Source organism: Cyprinus carpio, chromosome A17, assembly GCF_018340385.1.
Source record: "Cyprinus carpio isolate SPL01 chromosome A17, ASM1834038v1, whole genome shotgun sequence".
NCBI lineage: Eukaryota > Metazoa > Chordata > Actinopteri > Cypriniformes > Cyprinidae > Cyprinus > Cyprinus carpio.
The window spans coordinates 16609413-16630053 of NC_056588.1; the positions used below are offsets into that span (position 1 = coordinate 16609413).

General features: G+C 35.6%; 2 protein-coding genes across 2 annotated transcripts; one reads left to right on the plus strand and one right to left on the minus strand.

Annotated features, from left to right (window-relative positions):
- Positions 1-279: 279 nt before the first annotated feature.
- On the minus strand, positions 280-4072 carry LOC109102607 (radical S-adenosyl methionine domain-containing protein 2). Its single transcript, XM_042774260.1, has 6 exons — positions 3676-4072; positions 3315-3476; positions 2022-2255; positions 1780-1925; positions 1474-1506; positions 280-1028 (listed from the first exon to the last, which is right to left on the minus strand). The coding sequence occupies exons 1-6, from the start codon at positions 4055-4057 to the stop codon at positions 864-866; spliced, it is 1122 nt and encodes a 373-aa protein (XP_042630194.1). The 5' UTR covers positions 4058-4072; the 3' UTR covers positions 280-863.
- A 421-nt stretch (positions 4073-4493) lies between these two features.
- Positions 4494-10538, plus strand: LOC109102938 (UMP-CMP kinase 2, mitochondrial-like). The gene is made up of 5 exons (XM_042774259.1): positions 4494-5522; positions 6511-6625; positions 6815-7016; positions 8558-8791; positions 9794-10538. Exons 1-5 carry the CDS (start codon positions 4944-4946, stop codon positions 9978-9980), a joined length of 1317 nt encoding a protein of 438 aa, XP_042630193.1. The 5' UTR covers positions 4494-4943; the 3' UTR covers positions 9981-10538.
- Positions 10539-20641: the final 10103 nt, after the last annotated feature.

Below are 20641 nucleotides of genomic sequence, written 5' to 3' on the forward strand. Positions count from 1 at the left end.
AAAAATAATAATTTTAATTATTAGTGTTTTTGTTTTTTTTATAATTTGACAGGTTTTTTTTATGTATTTATGTATATTAGGATGTACTGTAGCCTATATGATGGGGACATAAAAATGTACTCCATACCAGGGATTACCTAAATATTACTGAGCAATGAAAGCTTAAAGACTTTAAAGAAATTAAAGGTAAAGGTAAACGTAGCATTGCATATGCCGATTTCATTTTCAAATTTGACACTTTGAGCAGTTTGAACAGTTATGAGATTGGATGTAACAAGATTTTGTCAAAAATATTTATTTTCAGTAAAATATAATATGAAGTTACAACAGCATGTAATGGTGTTACAAGAGAAAGTCTAGTTCTTTTGTAAGTTTTCCAAAGTTGCAATCTGAGGAGCTACAAACTAAAATGTAAATTCTATACTAAGGCAATTAAAGCATCTACGGTGTGCTTAAAGTGCAGTTAATCAAACTGTGTAAGCTTATTCATTTTCTTCCAAGATTATATTAAATCAGTTACTTCTGCTAAGAATGTCAAGACAAAGACAACCATAGCACATTAAAATTTAAAAACATACTTCAGGTCATGCAAATATTCCAGATGAAAAGCAAGCATACCATAATACAAATCGTATAAAACATCATATATACAAAATCATACATAATAATCTATATATGCAAGCATTTCAGTGCAGTATAATCTCTTAAAAAAGTGAAACAATTTTACACACCAATGTATCCAACCAACTTTTTGAGCTTCTGTAACTACACTGTACAATTGTTTATTACCATATATTTTACATTTATAAATAAAATCAGGTCTCAATGTAAAAACAGAGTAAAAACAGCAATACTGAGACAGTTCACCAGTCCAGTTTCATATCAGCTTTGCTCCACACATATTTCCCCCCTCTTATGAGGAACATCTTCTCATCAAAACCACTAAACTTGATGGCCTCTTCCACACCAATATCCAGAATAGACTTTGACGGATCTTTCCTCCCCTCTCGGCAATCCAAGAAGCGCATCTGCGGCATAAAATATGGAGGATTAAAAAATCTATTTATGATGATTGCCCTTTCTGATGATGTAGCGTAGACAGCATGATTATTAATAGAGATCAGAAATCATCAAGGGAGGGAAAAGTAATTTGAAGCCACGAATGATGCAAATTACTGCAGGCCTTATTATATTCCTCTCCATAATCCCTCCGCTACTGCTATGATGACAATGTAATTTAAAAGAATAATTTACACTGTAATAATAGTGTAATCTAATATACATATATATATATATATATATATATATATATATATATATATATATTATATATATATATATATATATATATATATATATAATCCTTTAGACTCTGATGACAAAATAATCGGGAAAAAAAAATAAAATAATCTTTCACATGGTAACAAGAAGAAAACTTAATGGATGCTGTGAAGAAAATATGAAACCACTTACATATTCATCAAGAATCAGGTAAGAGTCTCTCATCTGTAAAAGAAAAATAAATGAGTAAGTAAACAATTCATTTCAAGTTAACTGTATATTCAATCCCAGGCCTCCATCTCATAGAGCAATTTTTATTTAAATTCAAATCTCGTTGTGCTCACTTATAAGTTGTAAAAGCGTTGGTAATGAATTGAAACTGAAAGTTTATTGCTGTATTACTCATAAATTGAAGCCACTTTATCTTCTAAATTGTAAGCTACTTTGAAACGCTGATCTGAATTGAGCGAAAGTATGTGCTCTGTGCCTCAAAATTACCCTTTGATTAGACTCTGGAACCAGACACTTAACGCTCTGGTGGCGGTCCAGGAAGTCTTGGAATTGCTGATCGCTAATGATGAATTTCTCTGCCTCGCGGAGGCTGTTCTTTCCTGCTTTTTTTTCTTCATTTAGTTGGCAGTGGATGGAATGTGTGTTGTTTGTAAATTTAAATACTTAATTAAGTGGTTGGTAGGCTGGTTGGTTTGATTGATTGTGTATGTAGTAAAGGAAGTAACTGTATACCTTCCAGCGCACTGGGTTCAGAGCATTGATCTGCTCGCACATATCTTCATCCACATTGTAGGTATTGATAACTGAGTTGATTTTGAAAGCCACCTTATACTCCCGGCACCAGTTCTGAACTTTATGTAGTTTGTCCAGGTGACTCTTCTTGCCCTGACCTCGACCTATGACTTTATTGGTGTCCTCGATAAAACTGTCACAAGATACTGCCAGGATGTCCAAGTAGTCACCTATAAAATACAGATACAAACAAAAATTGAGCAATTTTGTCAGCATATGCAAACACCTTTGATTTAAAAATGTATTTTTCTGTAATGTATTAAACAATGTATATATTCTGTTAAGTTAATATACAGTTTAACAGTTTGTGGTCTGTGAGATTTTTTTTTTTTCCCCAAAGAAATCTCTTATGCTCACCAAGAGTGCAATTATTTATTTGATCAAAACAACAACAGTAAAACAATGAAATATTTCAATTTAAAATAACTGTTTTCTATTTTAATATATTTTAAAATGTTATTTATTACCTGCGATGACAAAGCTGAATTTTCAGCTGTCATTAATTTAGTCTTCAGTGTCACCTTTCTAGTTATTAATGTTGAAGATAGTTGATAGGTGTTGCTTAATATTTTTTGGAGACATACATTCAAGATTCTTTAATGATCTTTAATGAATTATTTGAAATGTTTATTGTAACATTAGAAATGTATTTTGCTTTCACTGTTGATCAATTGAATGCATCCTTACTATTATAAATTAAGCATTAATTTATTTTTTAAAAAAAAGTCTTACAGACCCCAAACTTTTGAACGGGAGTGTATACAGTGCACATTTTAATTTGATTACATTTTTAGGTTGTCCATACTCACAACTATTTTACTTATCATAACACTCTGAAATATTGTCCATACTCACAACTATTTTACTTATCATAACTTTATGTTGTACATACTCACAACTATTTTACTTATCATAACACTCTGAAATTATTTAGATCTTATTTTTTTGTGTTTGTTTTTACTGTATGTCATTGCATGCAAACAAAAAATGTAGTGCATGGTGACAAAAAGGCATTCATGAAAGTGCAGTTGTGGATTGCTGCTAATGTTTTGGAAAACAAAAAAGCTCACACTAATAAACATTTGCAAGTGCAATATTATCCCACTTCACATTAACAAAGATCAACCTTCTTAATATTCAGTTACTAAGTGGGGCTCATGTGTAACGTTAAAGCCAAAGCGTTGAAAAGCAATCTTCGCTGCCCTCTGCTGGTCATGAATGATTCTCACCGTATTTCTGGAACCAGGTTTCTGTGATCAGACTGCCATTGCTTACGATGCTGACACTTGGCAGCTGCAGCTCCTGTTTGCAGTACCGCACCAACTCTCCCAGAAAATTACCTCTCTCATGAACGAAGGGCTCTCCACCCGAAAAGTTGACTTTTTCCATTCCTAAAACATACAATCAATAATATTAACAAAGTTTGAGAATACAAATGACAGTCAGCTTTAAGACAAAAATGTTACATTTTATAATGTATTTTTTTTTATCAATTTGAAGCATCCTTATTATTAGAAATTAAGTAGCCCAATAAAATAAATAAATCTAGTGTACCTATCGTACACTTTTGTCAGTTAAATGTAGATATACCTGCTTCTTTCAGAAGTCGTAAGCCTCGCTTTGCTTCCTCAATAGGCAGCACGAACGAGGTCTTCGCAGTGTGGAAGCAAAAGCCGCATTTGTAATTGCACTGCCGTGTAAAGTGGTAGTTTACGCTGCTTGGAGTACTAGTCAGCTGAGTGCTGGATCCCTCTTTCTGCTCTCTGGTGCGAGTCTTCGGGCGACTGATCTTTCCGAGAGGTGTTTGCTGCACCTGCGTGCCAGAGACCCGCAAAATCCATCCCAACAGGGCTGCTAAGAAGCTGTTGACGTTCTTGAAACAAAACTGCATTAACATCGCTGCAAAACCAACTTGGTTTGATGTCAACATGGTGACGTTGTTTAGAAACTGACGCTCAGAGCGCTCACACATCTCTTTATATACAGGGCGGTCTCAAGTCGCTTTTCTGATCAGTTTCATTTCTTGCTTCTTGGGGGACTGGAAAACGAAAGCTAAACACTGTCAGCTGAGTCGAACACAGGCGTGGTGTTTCATTCAGTCGTTCTTTAAAACACAGGGTAATTAAGATACAGCCTAGGTTTCATCTTATCGTCATTCTAAGAATGAATAATGGTAGACCTATTGATAATTTATTTGTTCTCGTCCTAATTTCAACATTAATTGTTAACAACAACAGCCTATACTACAACAAGAAAATAATAGGGTATATTCATTAAGCCTTTAATTGTATTTATTTACTTATTTTGGTGAAATGATTGCTAAACTGGGACCGGATTGTTCTCTTAAGAACAATAACTAAAGAAACGAAACCTAAGACGCATTCAAATTCTGCTCCTGTCGCAACGGTTACTATGGCTACAGAATATGACAACAATGTCCTCACCGCACAGTTATTCATTTGAGTGAGCATTAATACGAAAATATGAATGAGTTTGGAAAAACCTGCTTGAAAGCAACCAATCTTGCTAGTCTGGTTCCAGCTAGCATAAACAGGAAATCGCAACTTACACTGAACACTTACTGTTCATACATAGCCTATTATTATTTACGTAGCCTATGTAATTTGATTGTTGAAAAGAAACTGCAATGAAATGTTTCCTAATTTAATTATTAACACGCCATTTATTTCACCGTGCGCTGTTGCTATCTTGCTTGACAGACTCCAGCTGGGCTTACGTAAGCAGTTGCCTTTCGTTTTCGGGTCAAGTTTCGTTTTTCAGTAAGCGCCATCCTCCAGATCAGTAAGAATGATATTTCTCTGTATATGCTACGCACTTAATATCTAACACGGTTCGTAATGCTGAAGAGTGCAATGTTTCGCTGTGGACAGCTGTGTTCGCGTGTGTTCGCGGTGGAGTTTGACTTACGCACCGAACCTCTTTATTTCACGCTGAGCTCAACCCCACAAGAGCTTCATCATGCTCATCAGCAGCTCTTTGGAGATGGTGAGAAACTCTTCTCGCTGCATGTCCACTGTGACAACAGAACTGAGAAAGCGCGAACGCACGCCGAGATAAAACACAACTTGTCCGACACTCTGTCGCGCGACTGCGATGTTTTTGAAGCGTCCGCTTTCATACCGAACGTCAAAAATAGCGTCGTTAAGGGATTTTTTATACGAGACAAATCCACTACAAGCCTTTCGGAGGATATACTAAAGACGTTGCAGCAGAGTAAATCAGTATGTGTGTTTTCATACAAGCGCGAGGATCAGCACTGCTGGCAGGAGCAGTGGTCACCTGTCAGTCCAGTGGAGGATTCAGTGAGGAAGTACGTCACACCTGCAGCAGCTGCAGAGCATCACCCATCCACACTGAACATCAGGAACGCTGATGTCTACTACTGCATGAATGAAGCCTATGAGGTTCTTCAGGAGGTACATTAGGATTTTAAAGCATTTTAAAACATTATATTTATTTTTACTTAATTTGTATGTATGTATTTTATATAGCGATATATATATATATATATATATATATATATAGTGTTATATATATATATAGCCTATATTTAAATGTTAAAATGAATACTTTTATTCAGCAAGGATGCATTAAATTATTCAAAAGTGACAGAAAACACATTTCAGTCAGTACCACTTTCGTCAAATGTATATTTATTATAATAAAGCATACAGTTAGTGTTGGCGGTATAGTTCCGTTTTGGGCAAACTCCATGCACCCATCCATGCAGCCATGCTTGGACAAAGTAGGGAGAGCTGCAAGTCCTACCCCGCTGGGGTAACAGAATAGATCCAGTAATCATGCATACATATTGCAGTTCATAATTTTTACTATGAGTTTGTTATAACAGGCCAGATACATGAAGGATGATTAGGCAAAAAATCTCAAAAAAATGTAAAATAATGCATCATAGAATTCTGAAGAAAAAAAAAAATGTCACGATTTCCACAAAACATTTTAAGCAGCACAACTGTTTCCATGTTGATAATAACAAAAATATTTTTGGGGCATGAATAATTTCTAAAGGATTATGTGACACTGAATTCAGCTTTGCCATTGCATAAATAAATTATATTTTAAAATAAACTGAAATACAAAATAGTTATTTTGAATTGCAATGATATTTCACAACATTACTCTTTTTAATTTATTTTTAATCTCTGTACTCCTTCCCTTAGCAATGCCATACCATTTTGGATGCTGTTTTATCCAAAATTATTGACTTGACCAGAGTTCCCCAAAGTTTTTATTTATTTATTTATTTTTATATATATGGTCCTATGGACCTTTATTGTGCTTTGGCTACAGTGGTTCTGTTGTGAACAACAACCATCACTTCTGCATTTTGCAACGTTACAACATTTTATCATAAGAAAAATTAATACACCTTTCTGCCCATTCCAGTGCACTGACATTATCCCTGAGTCAAAGGAAGTGCTGAAGCTTGTAGACGAACAGTTGGAGACAAGCAGGGGGGATGGATTTCCTGTCATTGTGATCGAGGGACTGGATGCCACAGGTTAACACTGAGCCTTTGACAAATATTTTGTTCAGCTAATTAATAAGTATGCAGTCAAACTCAATATTTGTCACCAAGCAAATTCATAGCTGGCAGTATGATAAAAACCATGCACAAACAAATAGTTAGCACTCTAAAATTCTGTTGACTTTCTCTCCATGTGTTTCCCTGATTTCTCCATGTACCCAGGTAAAACTACTCTCACAGAAGCCCTGCGGGACACTCTGAATGCTACTCTGCTGAAATCTCCACCCCAGTGCCTGGCTCCTTTCAGACAGCGCTTTGACTCAGAACCACCCCTCATCCGCAGGGCCTTTTACGCTCTGGGGAACTACATCACTGCTGCCCACATCGGGAAAGAGTCCCAGAGGGCTCCTGTCATAGTGGACAGGTAGAGATGTGTGCGCCACAAATATACTCACATGATTCAGCTGCTGTTTGGGCAGCGCTGTGGACTGCATGGGAATGTCACAAATATCTATTTTAAAGCTGGATGTGTGGAAATTGAGGCTCAGTCGAACATAAATGTTTGTTCGAGGGTATTTTCAATATAAAGGAATATTGATTGATATCAGATATCAATTATGTATATAAACAGAGCAGTATTTATATGGCACAAAAACAATAAGGATATTTATTAGGGAATCAGCAGTAAATTAAACAGATGAATTTACACAAAATATATGAATAAAACCACATTTCTATAAGTTAAAAATATGGTAAACAAGTGCATAAACAAAATAAAAATGTTAAATACTTTAACTCTCAGAAAAAAAGGTACAAAGCTGTCACTGAGGCAGTAAACTAAGGTACAAAAGCTAAGGCTAAGGTACTAATATGTACACTTCTGGATTTTTAACGTAGTATTATATGCCTTTACTAATATGTACAATTTAGGTATAAATAAGGTAACTTTTAGCTTTTGTACCTTAGAGTACCACCCAAGTGATAGATTTGTATATTTTTTCTGAGTGTACAGTAATGAATTGTTTGAAACATTTTTATTACTAATATTTTTTGATCATTTAAATGAACTGATGTATGAACTCATCATTTACTCACCCTCATGCCATCCCAGATGTACAGGTATATGATTTTCTGTGAAACACTAGTGAAGATTTTTTGAAAAATAATCAATTTCATGGATTCTTGGAACTCATGAACACTTGTTTGACAGTTGACCAGAAGCTATGGTTTATAATTAAAGACCCTTTAAATATTAGTATTTTCTTACAAACAAAAAGGCAATGATTCATCCACTAGGGTCATATGGATTTCCAGCGGGTTTGCTTTGTGTTTTTGAAGCATCAAATTTTTAGGTCATGTTCACTTGAATTATGTGGATTTACAAAGATGGATTATTTTTCTAAAAATCTTTCTTTGTGTTCATCTGATGAAAGAAAGTCGGTAACACTTTAGAATAGGGAACACATATTCAATATTAATTAAGAGTTTTCCCTCAATAAAATCCTGATTTGCTGTTTATTAATAGTTGTTAATGTTAAGTATTGGGAAGGATTAAGGTATCTAAAATATGGTCATGCAGAATAAGGCATTAACATGTGCTTTACTAATAAACAGTCAATATGCTGGTAATATGCATGCTAATGAGCGACTAGTTAATAGTAAGAATTGTCCTTAAAATAAAGTTTTAACAGAATGTTAAACCTGAAGTGGGGTGAGTAAATGTGAGATTTTTTTTTTTTGGCTGGACTATCCCTCTAACATACTGGTTCACTAAAATTGTTTTACATAATATTGCTTAACATACAAATTTTACTAGTAGAAAAAGTTAGTAGTAGTTTTTCTACTTTTAATTAGTTCCTTTCCCTGCACAATTATAGATAACCCTTAAATATATATATATATATATATATATATATATATATATATATATATATTATTCATTTATTGTCTTATTGTCTCTGTTAGGTACTGGCACAGCACAGCAGCGTATGCCATTGCCACAGCAGTTGGTGGAAGAGTTGAAAACCTCCCAAAGCCAGACTCAGAGCTCTACCAGTGGCCAGAAGACCTGCTCAAACCAAACCTGGTGCTGCTCCTCACTGTCAGTCCAGAAGAAAGACTGAGAAGACTCAGGGACAGGGGACAGGACAAGACCGTTGAGGAGGCTGAACTAGAGATCAATCAGCTCTTCCGACTTAAGTAGGTCAACTTGTTAAATGTGAGGGTGTTTTTCAGGAACACACCTGCTTCCTGTATGTAATAACCCTATAATGCTATCAGATGTTGTTGTACATCTCTAGACTGGTTGTCCACCAGCTGGCCTAAATTTCTAGGGGAATTTTCAGGTAATGATGGAATTTGTGACAGAAAATGTGGTGTGTCTTGAAACATTTTACTAGGAGAAAAAAAGTTAAATTAACTTAATATGAAACAAATTAATAATTAATAATGGAATTTCTCTTTGAAACATATTTTGTGCCAACCCCATTCACAATGTTTTGGGGTTGAATATAAAGGTGGATAAAAACTTTTTGTGGTCAAAAAGTTTACGGTGTCACCCCTTCAAATATAATATCAGATTCATAAAATAATTATAATTTTGCAGGGTAACAGGTTTGAACAGAAAGTGTAGGAACAATGGTAAATTTTGCATTTTAATTTCAGTAATAGCAATATTTTTGGTAGAATTTGTTTTTAAAATTGTATACACTACCGTTCAAAAGTTTGGAGTCAGGAAGATTTAAAAAAAAAAAAAAACTTTTATTCAAGGATGCATTAAAGACTTTCACATTTCTATTTCAAATAAATGTTTTATAAATAAATGTTTTAATATATATCCTAATATATATATAATGTTACTAGTTTTACTGTATTTTTGACCAAATAAATGCAGTCGTGATGAGTTTAAGAAAAAAACTTACCAACCCCAAACATTTGAAAGGTAGTGTGTACTCTATTAAAATGAAAAATTGTTCGTCAGATGAAAACAAATATTTGTAAATATTAAATATTAAGTAAAAAATAGTGATTAATTTTTACTTTTGCATTACAAGAACACATATAAAACACAAATGGCTCTATTTCCTGTGGAAGATCCCTGCAGTAGCCAAGTTTTAAGTTTTCTATTGTGTTTCAATGCCATCAGGTACGTATATTCATAAAGAAAGTGAGCATTTATGACAAATTGCTCTTTGTTTTCAGAGTGGAGGAAGCTTACAAGAGAATCCAGAATCCTGCCTGCATCATTGTGGATGCAAGCCCCTCTCCACAAGAAGTGCTGCAACAAGTGCAGCATTTAATTAGGAACAAATCACTTGTAAACAACCAGCTCCCTACCAAGACCACTACAAGCCTACATGATACATGCAATCCTTTCACACACCACTAGATGGTAGTGTAGTGTTACGATTCCACCCCCAATCAACTAAATCCACTGTAAGAGCCCCAGTCAGACGAGCCTGGTGATTGAAAGGGAGGCTGGTGGCTAACCGCCAGCATATATTTCAGGGCTCCTATCTGGACATGTCACAACATATTCCCCTGCCCACCGAGCTTTAGTGATGATATGAGAGGGAAAGACTCTGACTTATTCCCAGTGAAACACAGGAACTCAGCTAAAGAGGTTTGAGAATTCATCAATCACTACAATTAGATTTAAACACAAGAACTCATTGTTGGTCAGCTCTGTGTTCATTCCTTTAGGAGAGGGAATCAAGGGACCTTATGGAGATATTAAAAGCAATAGATCTGATACAGGCAATTTAAACTTGCTTTGATTTGTTGCTGTTGCTTTTGGACACAGAATCTGATTATTAATTAAGAGTGATATGCTAGGACAAAAATGTACACTTTAACTCAGTTTTCAGTTCCAGATTCCTTAAAGTCTGTTTATTGTCCTAAGATAATCAGCCAAGAATAAATTGTAATCTAATACAAATCTTTTAAATATGTTTCTCAAGTTTCACTTTATTTTAAACAAACAGTTCACCTACAATTGAAAATACTGTCATGAAGGGAACACACTTCGTCAAGTATGAAAAAAGCCCCAAAAAAGTAGTCCATATGCTATACATACATACAAACACACACACACACACACACACAACACACACACACACACACACACACACACACACACACACACACACATATATATTATATACGTTATATATATTTTTTTATTTTTTTTTATCTTGTTTACGAGCCATTCATGAGTTTTTGAGCACAACACCAAAAAATAAATAAAGAAGCAAACACCAACAACTCCTCACCATGAAAGTCGTTTATATGTGATATTCCACGGCAAGCAATATTTTTGTGTAAACAGATGTTTATTATTATTATTAATTAATATTATGAATTTTATCATTTATTATTATTTTTTCTTTTCCAATTATTAATATTTTTATCTTAAAATATTCCACTGAAGCTATTAAATCTCAATCTCTGTCAAAATGTGGCATGATGCATTTACAACCATTTTGGAATTTTTGGAATTTTTTGGAATACAAACACTAATGAGAATTCAGAGCTTCGTTGGAGGGGAATATTTTGAGATGGTCCTCACTGCAGAACACAAGATCCAGGGGGCGTGGTTGGATCCAGATCCAACTCCTCCCACTTTACAAATACCTAAACCTACCCGTCTCCACCCCCTGATCCCTAAACCTACCAATCTCCACCCCCTAGATGTGGATCCAACCACGCCTCCTGGATCTTGTCCTCTGCAGTGAGGGCTACTGAATGTGTTCAGCGAATATCAACTTAAATTTCAGTCTGAACACCAGAATTTGATGATGACTGAAAGAGTTTACATTTTTGGATTATTTAACTAATCTTATAATTATACTGTACATATGATCTTCAATAATCCACATTTAGCACACATGCACACCTTATGCATGCATGCAGGCACCCATTTGCCCTCATGTACTAACAATACCACACTGATCCTATAATTCATTTATATGGTGAGCACTGCAGTTTTAGTAATTATGAGCTCAGTGAGGATATGGGCCGGGAAAGACGGAGTAACCCGTCTCTCTCACACTGATGCCTCAGCAGAGTGGAAAAGAGAGTGGGGTATATTCATATGGCAATTAATGGAGTCCTGTAGATCACTGTCAGACGGCTTTCCACACCACTGTGCAATTACACACTCCCCTTAGCTAATTATTAAATCTCTTGCTATAGATGCAATTATATGTTTATTTTTTAACACACTGCACATACTCCATATATGCTCAGAGGTGGTTAATATTAATGCCTCACAGGCCTAAAAGGCCACATTTAAATGTGCGGCATGAATAATGGACTGGTCAGTGATTTTAATAAATGACTGAACTGGTTGCAGTTAAATTCCTGAGTTTTTCTGCTTTGAGACCACAGTGGTCCCCAGTGGTTGGACAGCATGTTGATCAATTTTCCATCTATTTGCTGTTGCTTTCTGTGGGAATATACAGTGTTTAAGGATGATATGTTTGGTTGTTATGGACAGACACTCCTACAGTGCAGTCCTTATGAACTAGGGAGGTAGTGCTCTTAAAATACTCTGGGTGGTTTGTAAGTAGCTTGAGCAGTGTTTAATATATTGTCATTCTTCACTGACTGTAATAAGTCTTTATTGTGGTTTATTGTGATAATTTGAAAATAAAAATAAAAATGTATACTACTGTTTAAAAATTTGGGGTCGGTAAGCAATATTGTGAAATAATATTACAATTTAAAAACAGTTTTCTAATTGAATGCATATTTAAAAAGTATTTTTTTCTTTTAATGGAAAAGCTGAATTTTCAGCAGCCATTACTCCAGTCTTCAGTGTCACATGATCCTCCAGAAACTTAATCAGAATTAAAAACAAAGCTGAATGCACTGAACCCTTTTTAAACAAACATTTGATAATATGTGCTTAATCAGAATTAAAAACAAAGCTGAATGCACTGAACCCTTTTTAAACAAACATTTGATAATATGTGCTTTTGAAATATGAAAAATCAGGTCAGAGTGCACAAGGTCTGTGCAGAGGGGAGAGGTAAGCCACCATCCTCCCCAGCAGGCCCCACGAACTCTACATCGGCCACTTCAATATTTCATTAGCACAACAAAGAACAAGACAGAGAAAACCCTCTCTGCAATAATTAAAGATACAGCAGGGATGGAGCTGCACAGCAGTCTGCGGTCCCCCCCACCTAAGTAATAGATCAAATGAAAGGTGTCCCTATGAACATGAATAATGAGTGAAGTGTGCTGAGAGAGGTGGGGGTGGTATAGAGGGTGGGCTGGAGAAGGATCTAGAGACCTGGCACTGACACCCTCCTTCTCTGTGCCCATAGATGCTGCCAGCTGCAGGGGGGTGAGGGGGCGATAGTAGCCTATAGGAGTCTATGGAAGAGATGGTGGGAGGAGGACCAGAGAGAGACTATATGTGTGTTTTGTGCTTCTATAACACTAAGGCCACGTTCACACATGTACACAGGTATTTTTATAAACAGAGTTTTTCCTTCTTCAGTTTTAAGAAAAAACCTTCATCCACATGAAAACGCAAAAGCATGCTATGAAGCACTGTCAAGAGCATGCCAAGCCAATAGGTGGCGATTTAATCTCAACCATAAAGCCATGTTGGCCAATCAGAAGCCTGAAAAAGTTTCCAGTAGGCGGAGATAACAGTGCATGCTCTGACATCACAAACCAAAAACGTTGGTTTCGCTGTCTACACGATGACACTGAAACCAGAGTTTTTGAAAATCTTCCCCCTGGCAGGTGTTTCCAAAAATGTTCGGTTTCAGTGACCTGGTGCTGCGTTTGGACAAACGGCCAAACTGCATAGAAAAAGCTGCCGTTTTAAAAATACCCGCGTTCATCTGGACAGGGCCTAAATCTGCCAAATACACCATGATAAGCAGGTGAGGTTTAGATCAGCATTCAGATTACACAGTGACCTTCAGGGGGGTATGACGAGGATTATGATTTTGTGAGTAAAGCTTAACAATAGAGTTGTATAAATAACCATTTGCACATATAGTGTGTATTTAATTCTAAATTAATTATCATGGATAAATGAATATATTTTTTGCACATCTTGGTTAATGTAAATTTATAAATATACTCTTGTCCATTGTCGGGTCGTGTTTGTTCTTAATGATTCTACATAATTGTATTTAATAAAAATGAACTAGACTTATAATGATTTTAAAATGGAATAATTAAGTAGATTGTGTTTTTGAGTTGGGAAGTCACTTTGGTCGGAGTGGTGAATGGAAACTGCAAAAAACGCAAACAGTTTTTTTTAGGGGGAGGGGATTCTATTACTTTTTAATTAGAGATTTATGTTGGCCAAATGCGAGAAATATGTCAAATTTGCCATCTCTCCTGCAGCTTTTGTCTTAGAAACACTCATACAGCAACGTTAGAGGGATAGTTCACCCAACTAACCCATCCATTGTTCCCGTATGAGTTTATTCCTTCTGCTGAACGGAAAAGAAGATATTTTGAAACATTTGACGGCAGTCATTGACTTCTATAGTATTTATTTATATATTTTCCATACTATGGAAGTCAATAGCTACCGTCAACTATTTGGCTGCCAACGTTCTTCAAAATATCTTCTTTTGTGTTCAGAGGCTGAAAGAAATTCATGCAGGTTTGAATGGAAATTATGACAGAATTTTCATTTTTGGGTGAACTATCCCTTTATAACTATTTTTTTGTAAAGTGTTAATTCATTAAGTATTCCGTTGTAAAGGATTCTGTGCTTGACCAATCAGAATCAAGTATTCCAGAGACCCACATGATCAGCCTCTTGTTCATATGAAAATTTGGGCAAATATAGGAAAAATTTCTTTGCATTCATTGGTAGATAAATTCTTAAACAGATGCACAAACAGAAAATGAGCCGAACATCAGTGTGAATGTCACATTTTTGGAGCATTTCTCAGAATTGGGATGAAATTGCAATGGGTGTTCCTGACAGCAGATAGAGGAGATACTCCAGGGATTGTTAAATATTTAAACACGCTGCGAGATCTCATTAAAATCTGTACAAGCGCAGCCCACACCAAAACCCCCATCAGTGTCTAGCGCAGTCATTTTGGATACTAGTCATAACTCAGTGAAGTGTGACACAACACTTATTATCTAAAGCTTCCTTGTCATACTAAGAATATCATATATCATCATTTCCAGTGAAATGAGGCAGCCTTTGACAGAGATTCATAAAATCTTGGGGTGATTCGCTCTGCTTGAATTCTGACAGCCGAAGGCGGAAAACAACAAAAAAATGAATAGAGGGGAGAAAAAAGTAAAGGAAAAGAGAAATGTGTGACAGCTTGACTACACGACTAACTCCATAGAGTAAACACAAAAACAGGATGGTGAACAAACTTGGGTTTTCCCGAGTGCTCTCTACTACCAAAATCATGCCAATTAATTCTTTGTATTCTTAGCGTTCCTCTATTTTTAACTGGGATGCCCTCTCACATAAATTGATTTCCTGTGGTGAACTTGAAACTTCCTTGTACTCCATTCAAGATGTTCCCATCCTTTCTCTTCCCCTTAGGAATAAATCAAAGACCACGGCTGCCTAGTTGCTGCGCTGCTGTGTATCTTTTTATACTTGAAAATGGTTTATTTTTGTTTTAGTGCCATTAATGGTGGGGCACGCTTTAAACTTCATCAGTGTCAACCGTCGAGATGAAGCACTGTTGCTGTTTATTCCTCTCCTATCTCCTTGTTTATGTATTTTCTGAGAACGCGTGCGTCGTACCATTTTGGTTTACACAATCCCAGTAACGGAAAATGAATGCAAGTTTGAAAAAACCTAAGATCTTGGAGTGTGGAATAAAAAATGTTTAAACAGCTTCTGCTGCACACATAAATAAAAGTAGAGTGACTTCTTTCGCTCTTGTCTGAGCATCTGGGGAAAGCATGTCTATGATGAATGTAGTGAGATGCAAGATAGATGGCGCTTAGTTGTCTAGAAGGAAGTCCGATGCAGATGCAGTTTGCAGCATATCCTTAATTATCACATACAACAACCATGTGGCTGTGTATACTGTAAATATTTCATAAGTTTCATAAGTATCATTCGCTCTCTTAAAAGAATAGTTCATCCAAAATTGAAAATTCTGTCATCGTGTCATTTCAATCTCGTATCTTTTTTTTTTTTTCACACAAAACACAAAAAGAGACTGTGCATTTAGTTCAACAATGAATAAATGAAGCTTTTGAGCATCAAAAAAACATACGTAAGAACCACAAATGTATTATAAATGTATTCTATAGGACTTATGCTCTATATTTCAAAGCCATTTGATAAATTTGAGTGAGGAACAAACTGAAAAGGTCATTATTTATTGATAATCTGAGCTGAACTGGATGCTTATGTGAACAAATCTTCCGTACTGGTTTTGTGAAACCTGATTTTTGAAACCATATCATTGAAAAAGGATGCTTATGTGAACAAATCTTCCGTACTGGTTTTGTGAACCATATCAAGCGATTAACTAATTAGTTCACAAATGGGCCTTTACTGTTTTTTTTGATTTGGTAGGATTTTTTTTTTTTTTTAAATGAGGCTATCATATGGTTATAGAAGAGTTGGAAAATAGCATGTATGGACTACTTTACAATACATTTATGGTGTTTTGTGTCTATCTCCATTCATAGCAGTTGTATGAAAAAGAACATTCAGACAATGTACAGTCTTGACATTTGCTTTTCTACTCCAGTGTGTCACCTCATTGTCGTGGGCTGTTGAAGGGTCTTTAAGAGGAAGCCCTGAGGTGGGAGGAAGAGATGAGTGAAATCCTCACTCTTTATCCAGAATAAGCTTCATGAATCCCTTTACACCCATTTAGTTTTCTTACTGTGCGATTCTTTTGACTATGACCCAGCCATCTCCCTACTTTAGAGTTCACTCACTCCTCCTCATAAAATATGGAGCTTATGGCTGTTCATCTCTATAATCATCTGTGTGCGTGCTTGGCAGGCAGCTCCAAGACAAGCTAACAAGAACTCAGGCTCCACGCCAGCTTCCTATAGCTCTGTTCAAAAAAGTCCCCACTTTTTCAAAAGGTAACACTATTGAATGTCCCGCTGAGAGTGGAAAGCTTTTACAAAGTGCATGATCTGAAATGCTATCATTCCTAAATATGGTTTTATAAAGAGAAGCATTATGTTGTCACAAAGAATAATGCACGCAGTTCACACAGCGAACTGTAGCTTAAATGTAAAGCATAATCAACAAGTTAAATGCTCTGAAAACCTCGAAAACTGCAATAGTTTGAGGTAGGCTTTTTTATAAACTGTATAAAATGACTGTACCACACAGACATCCTGCAGCAAGAAAAGTGTCTGTTTCAAGCTGAGCTGATGTAAAATTCAATAGCCGTATGAAGTCATATTCTTACCTGAAAACCACAGTACATTACGTTAACATTTTAATTAATGATTATTGTATTAATGTACTACTGTTGTGCCATGGAGCTAAAATCTAAGCTTTGTGGCTTGTAGTGCATGTCTGTACGCTTTAGGTCCACCGTTAGGTTAGTGTGCTCCTAACAGCTGACACATTTACAATTTAACAGTTAAATGGAGTTTATATTTAAAGTTTTTCTTTCTATATCTATCTATCTATCTATCTATCTATCTATCTATCTATCTATCTATCTATCTTTATCTAATCTATCTATCTGTCTGTCTGTGCATACGGGCAGAAGAAAAATGTTCAGGTCTGTCTGTCTGTCTGTCTGTTCTGTCTGTCTGTTCTGTCTGTGGTTGTCTGTCTGTCTGTCTGTCTGCAATCTGTCTTGTCCTGTCTGTCTGGAGCTTGTCCGTCCGTCCTAACAGCTGACACATTCCGTCCTAACAGTCCTAACATATATATATATATATTGATCAGATATATATATATATATAATATATATAGATATACATAGTATATATATATATATATACATACACACACTCATATATATAAATTATTATATATATATATATATACATACACACACTCATATATATAAATTATAAAATTATATTGATTTTTTAAAATATTTTTAAAACATTTTAATATATTTTTTTATATCACAGTAATTTAATGTAGAAAAACATACCCAAGATAAACTATAATATAATATAATAAACTAAAATAAAATAAACTAAAATAAACTAAACTAAAATAAACTAAAATAAACTAAACTAAACTAAACTAAACTAAACTAAAATAAAATAAAATAAAATAAAATAAAATATAACATGTTATATCCCTTTCTGTCTAGGGGAATAAAAAACATAAACAGGAGCAGAATGAACTAAAGCAACCTCCAAAATAAAATAAAATAAATTTGAATAGTATATAACATGTTAGATAAATTTTTATATGTTGATGATTAGATAAAATTCTATAATATAATTTAATAAAGAGATTGCATTATATTTTTAATAATATATATATATATATTATATATAGTAATAATATATATATAGAATAAACTATATATAATATAGAGAGAGAGAGAGAGAGAGAGAGAGAAATAGAAGAGAGATTTTTTTTTTTTTTTTTTTACAGAGATCATTACTGTGAAATATAATAAGGAAAAATCAAAAAAAGGAAAGAAATCTGCCGCCACTATTTCATGGGTTCTTAAATTGTGTTTGGTATTACACATTTTCTGAAATAAAATACACCACTCTAGCAAGTAACATATGAAACAAGTCACAAGACAAGAAGTGCCCTTTAAGTCCTCCAAGATGCAAGATCTTCAGCCTGGGACCACAGTTAGTGTTCATTCAGTTAATTCAGTTAATTCACACACCATGCATTTGCACTGTTTTTTTTTTTTTTTTAATTCTAGGTACATAAGAATCAAATGCATTTGACCTGTCTGACATGAAGCGGCATGAGTGCCAGTTTGTGTCAGGTTAAAAATAGTTCAAGTAGGTCTGATGGCCTAGTGGACGTCTCAAGGACAGTCAGACCTGTGCAAAAAATAGTCATATATGGTGCAACACAATAAATACAGAGAGAGCGTCAGTATGCTCAGTCACACTCACTGTCTTTCACAGAATCGGCTGTCCAGGGACTGTGACACGGCAGTCAGCAGCACAGACACCAACGTGTGAGCTCGTGAAAGTGCCAGCAGGGGCACAGCACCTGATAGCCAGAGGATTTATAACCAACAGACTGAGAAATAAAGAGAGAGAGAGAGAGAGAGAGAGGGAAGGGTAGAGGGAATAGAAAGCATGTGTGAGTGGAGATTGCTGCAGGCATTTCTCAGTCTGACCTTCAGTGTCCCGTCCCAGCCGAGTTCTCTAAATGAGTCTCTACACCACTGGCAGCCAGGTAGCCCTCCAGCCGCGAGGCAGGGGACAGCACATTTCAGCCACCCATTCACGCTGCTGATATGTCCAATTTTCATCAAATCCCCTGAAGAGCGTGTTCTCAACAGATGCACTAAATGTATTTCAATGAATAGAACACAACAGCAGGGTCCTCCATAGAGAAAACAATAACAAATAAACCTTTCAATATAGACCAAACATGAGCTCAGAGACTGTTAAGGTATATGCATTTGAAGAAACTACAAGTGTTTTCTGCTTTACACTCTTAAAAATAAAGGTGCTTCACAATGCCATAGAAGAACCTTTTTGTCTAAATGGTTCCATAAAGAACCTTTAACATCTGAAGAACCTTTCTGTTTCACAAAAAGTTCTTTGTGGTGAAAGAAGGTTCTTTAAAAAAGTTCTTTAAAGAACCTTTGACTGAATGGTTCTTTGCGGAACCAAAAATGGTTCTTCTATGGCATCGCTGTGAAGAACCTTTCGAAGCACCTTTATTTTTAAGAGTGTACTTCAAAAAAAGAAAAAAGTTTATTAGCCAAATTCCCAGTAACTACAGTACCCATAATTCGGAAGAGAAATAAGGATTCGCCATTACTGTGGAAACCACATCAAAAGTGCTTAGCAGCCATTGCGAATGCCGTTATTTACAGATATATCAGTTATATAAACAGTATAGACAGTGACATATAAATTATTTATCAGTCACTTATATGTTTGTACTTGGATTAATGACGTGACACTGTTTTTTTTCTGAATCTATTTTTTAAAAGTATGTTAAAATTAAAATTTATACCAAAAATTTACACCCCTGTGCTTTAAACTAAATTTATTTATTGATTTATTAATTAATTTATTAACTACTTAAATAAATAATTATTTATTATTAGTCATTACATTTTGTGAGGTTTAAAAAATATAAATGATATGCAGATGAGGTTATGCATAGTAAAAGTAGGCTTTGCAAGCCCCATATATGGTGATTTCAGGGAGGAGACGGGGTGGAGATGCACGTCTTTTAATCTCTACATTGAAAGAAATGGGAAACTACCAGGCTGCTGAAAAAGTGTGAGGTCAAAATTGTGCTTTATTCACAAGACTGTTAAATTTACCCTTGAGCAAAACCAATCAGAAATGTTTCTGAACACAATGCTGTGGTGGGTCTTTCCTGTTTGATTCGGTTCGGACCACTACATGGGCTCAAAAATGAATAGCGAATGATTCAGTGAATCAGTCCTGATACCAGCAGAAGTGTAATTACTGTGCTGAGTAATATCTCTCATAGGAGATGCGCATAAAACACAGCCGTGATACCAGGATGCTTTACAACCACAGGGTCTCCACCGAGACTGCATGGCCCTGCATACAGAAACCAGATAAGATAATGCGTATGTGTTTGTGTGTGTGCGTAATGCACATGATGGGCATTTATGAGACCGTGGCTGATTTCTTTCTTTCATAGGGCATTCATAACAAAGCATCCGGATGTGTGGTTGTGTGTGAATATTTACAGAGGATGGTCAGCGTTTACAGTGTTATCAGACATGGGCATTATTCAGTCTGCTGCTGGCAGCACAGTGCTGTAATTGGTCGAAAGGGATGGGCGTCCCGATGGGTTCGCATGGGGTCTTGCTTCTCCTCGGCTTTCAGCTGCTCCTGTTACACCCTGATGTGCTGAGACGACCGTGCTGCGGCCCGTCTGTCAGTCCTGTG

Excerpts from the sequence above, each read along its gene's own strand:
- LOC109102938 (XM_042774259.1), top strand. The coding sequence starts at position 4,944 with ATGCTGAAGAGTGCAATGTTTCGCTGTGGACAGCTGTGTTCGCGTGTG. Across the intron at positions 7,017-8,557 it reads GCTCCTGTCATAGTGGACAG|GTACTGGCACAGCACAGCAG; the intron begins GTAGAGATGTGT and ends TGTCTCTGTTAG. Across the intron at positions 8,792-9,793 it reads AATCAGCTCTTCCGACTTAA|AGTGGAGGAAGCTTACAAGA; the intron begins GTAGGTCAACTT and ends CTTTGTTTTCAG.
- LOC109102607 (XM_042774260.1), bottom strand. The coding sequence starts at position 4,057 with ATGTGTGAGCGCTCTGAGCGTCAGTTTCTAAACAACGTCACCATGTTG. Across the intron at positions 3,477-3,675 it reads ACGACTTCTGAAAGAAGCAG|GAATGGAAAAAGTCAACTTT; the intron begins GTATATCTACAT and ends TGTATGTTTTAG. Across the intron at positions 1,926-2,021 it reads CCCAGTGCGCTGGAAGGTAT|TCCACTGCCAACTAAATGAA; the intron begins ACAGTTACTTCC and ends ACACACATTCCA.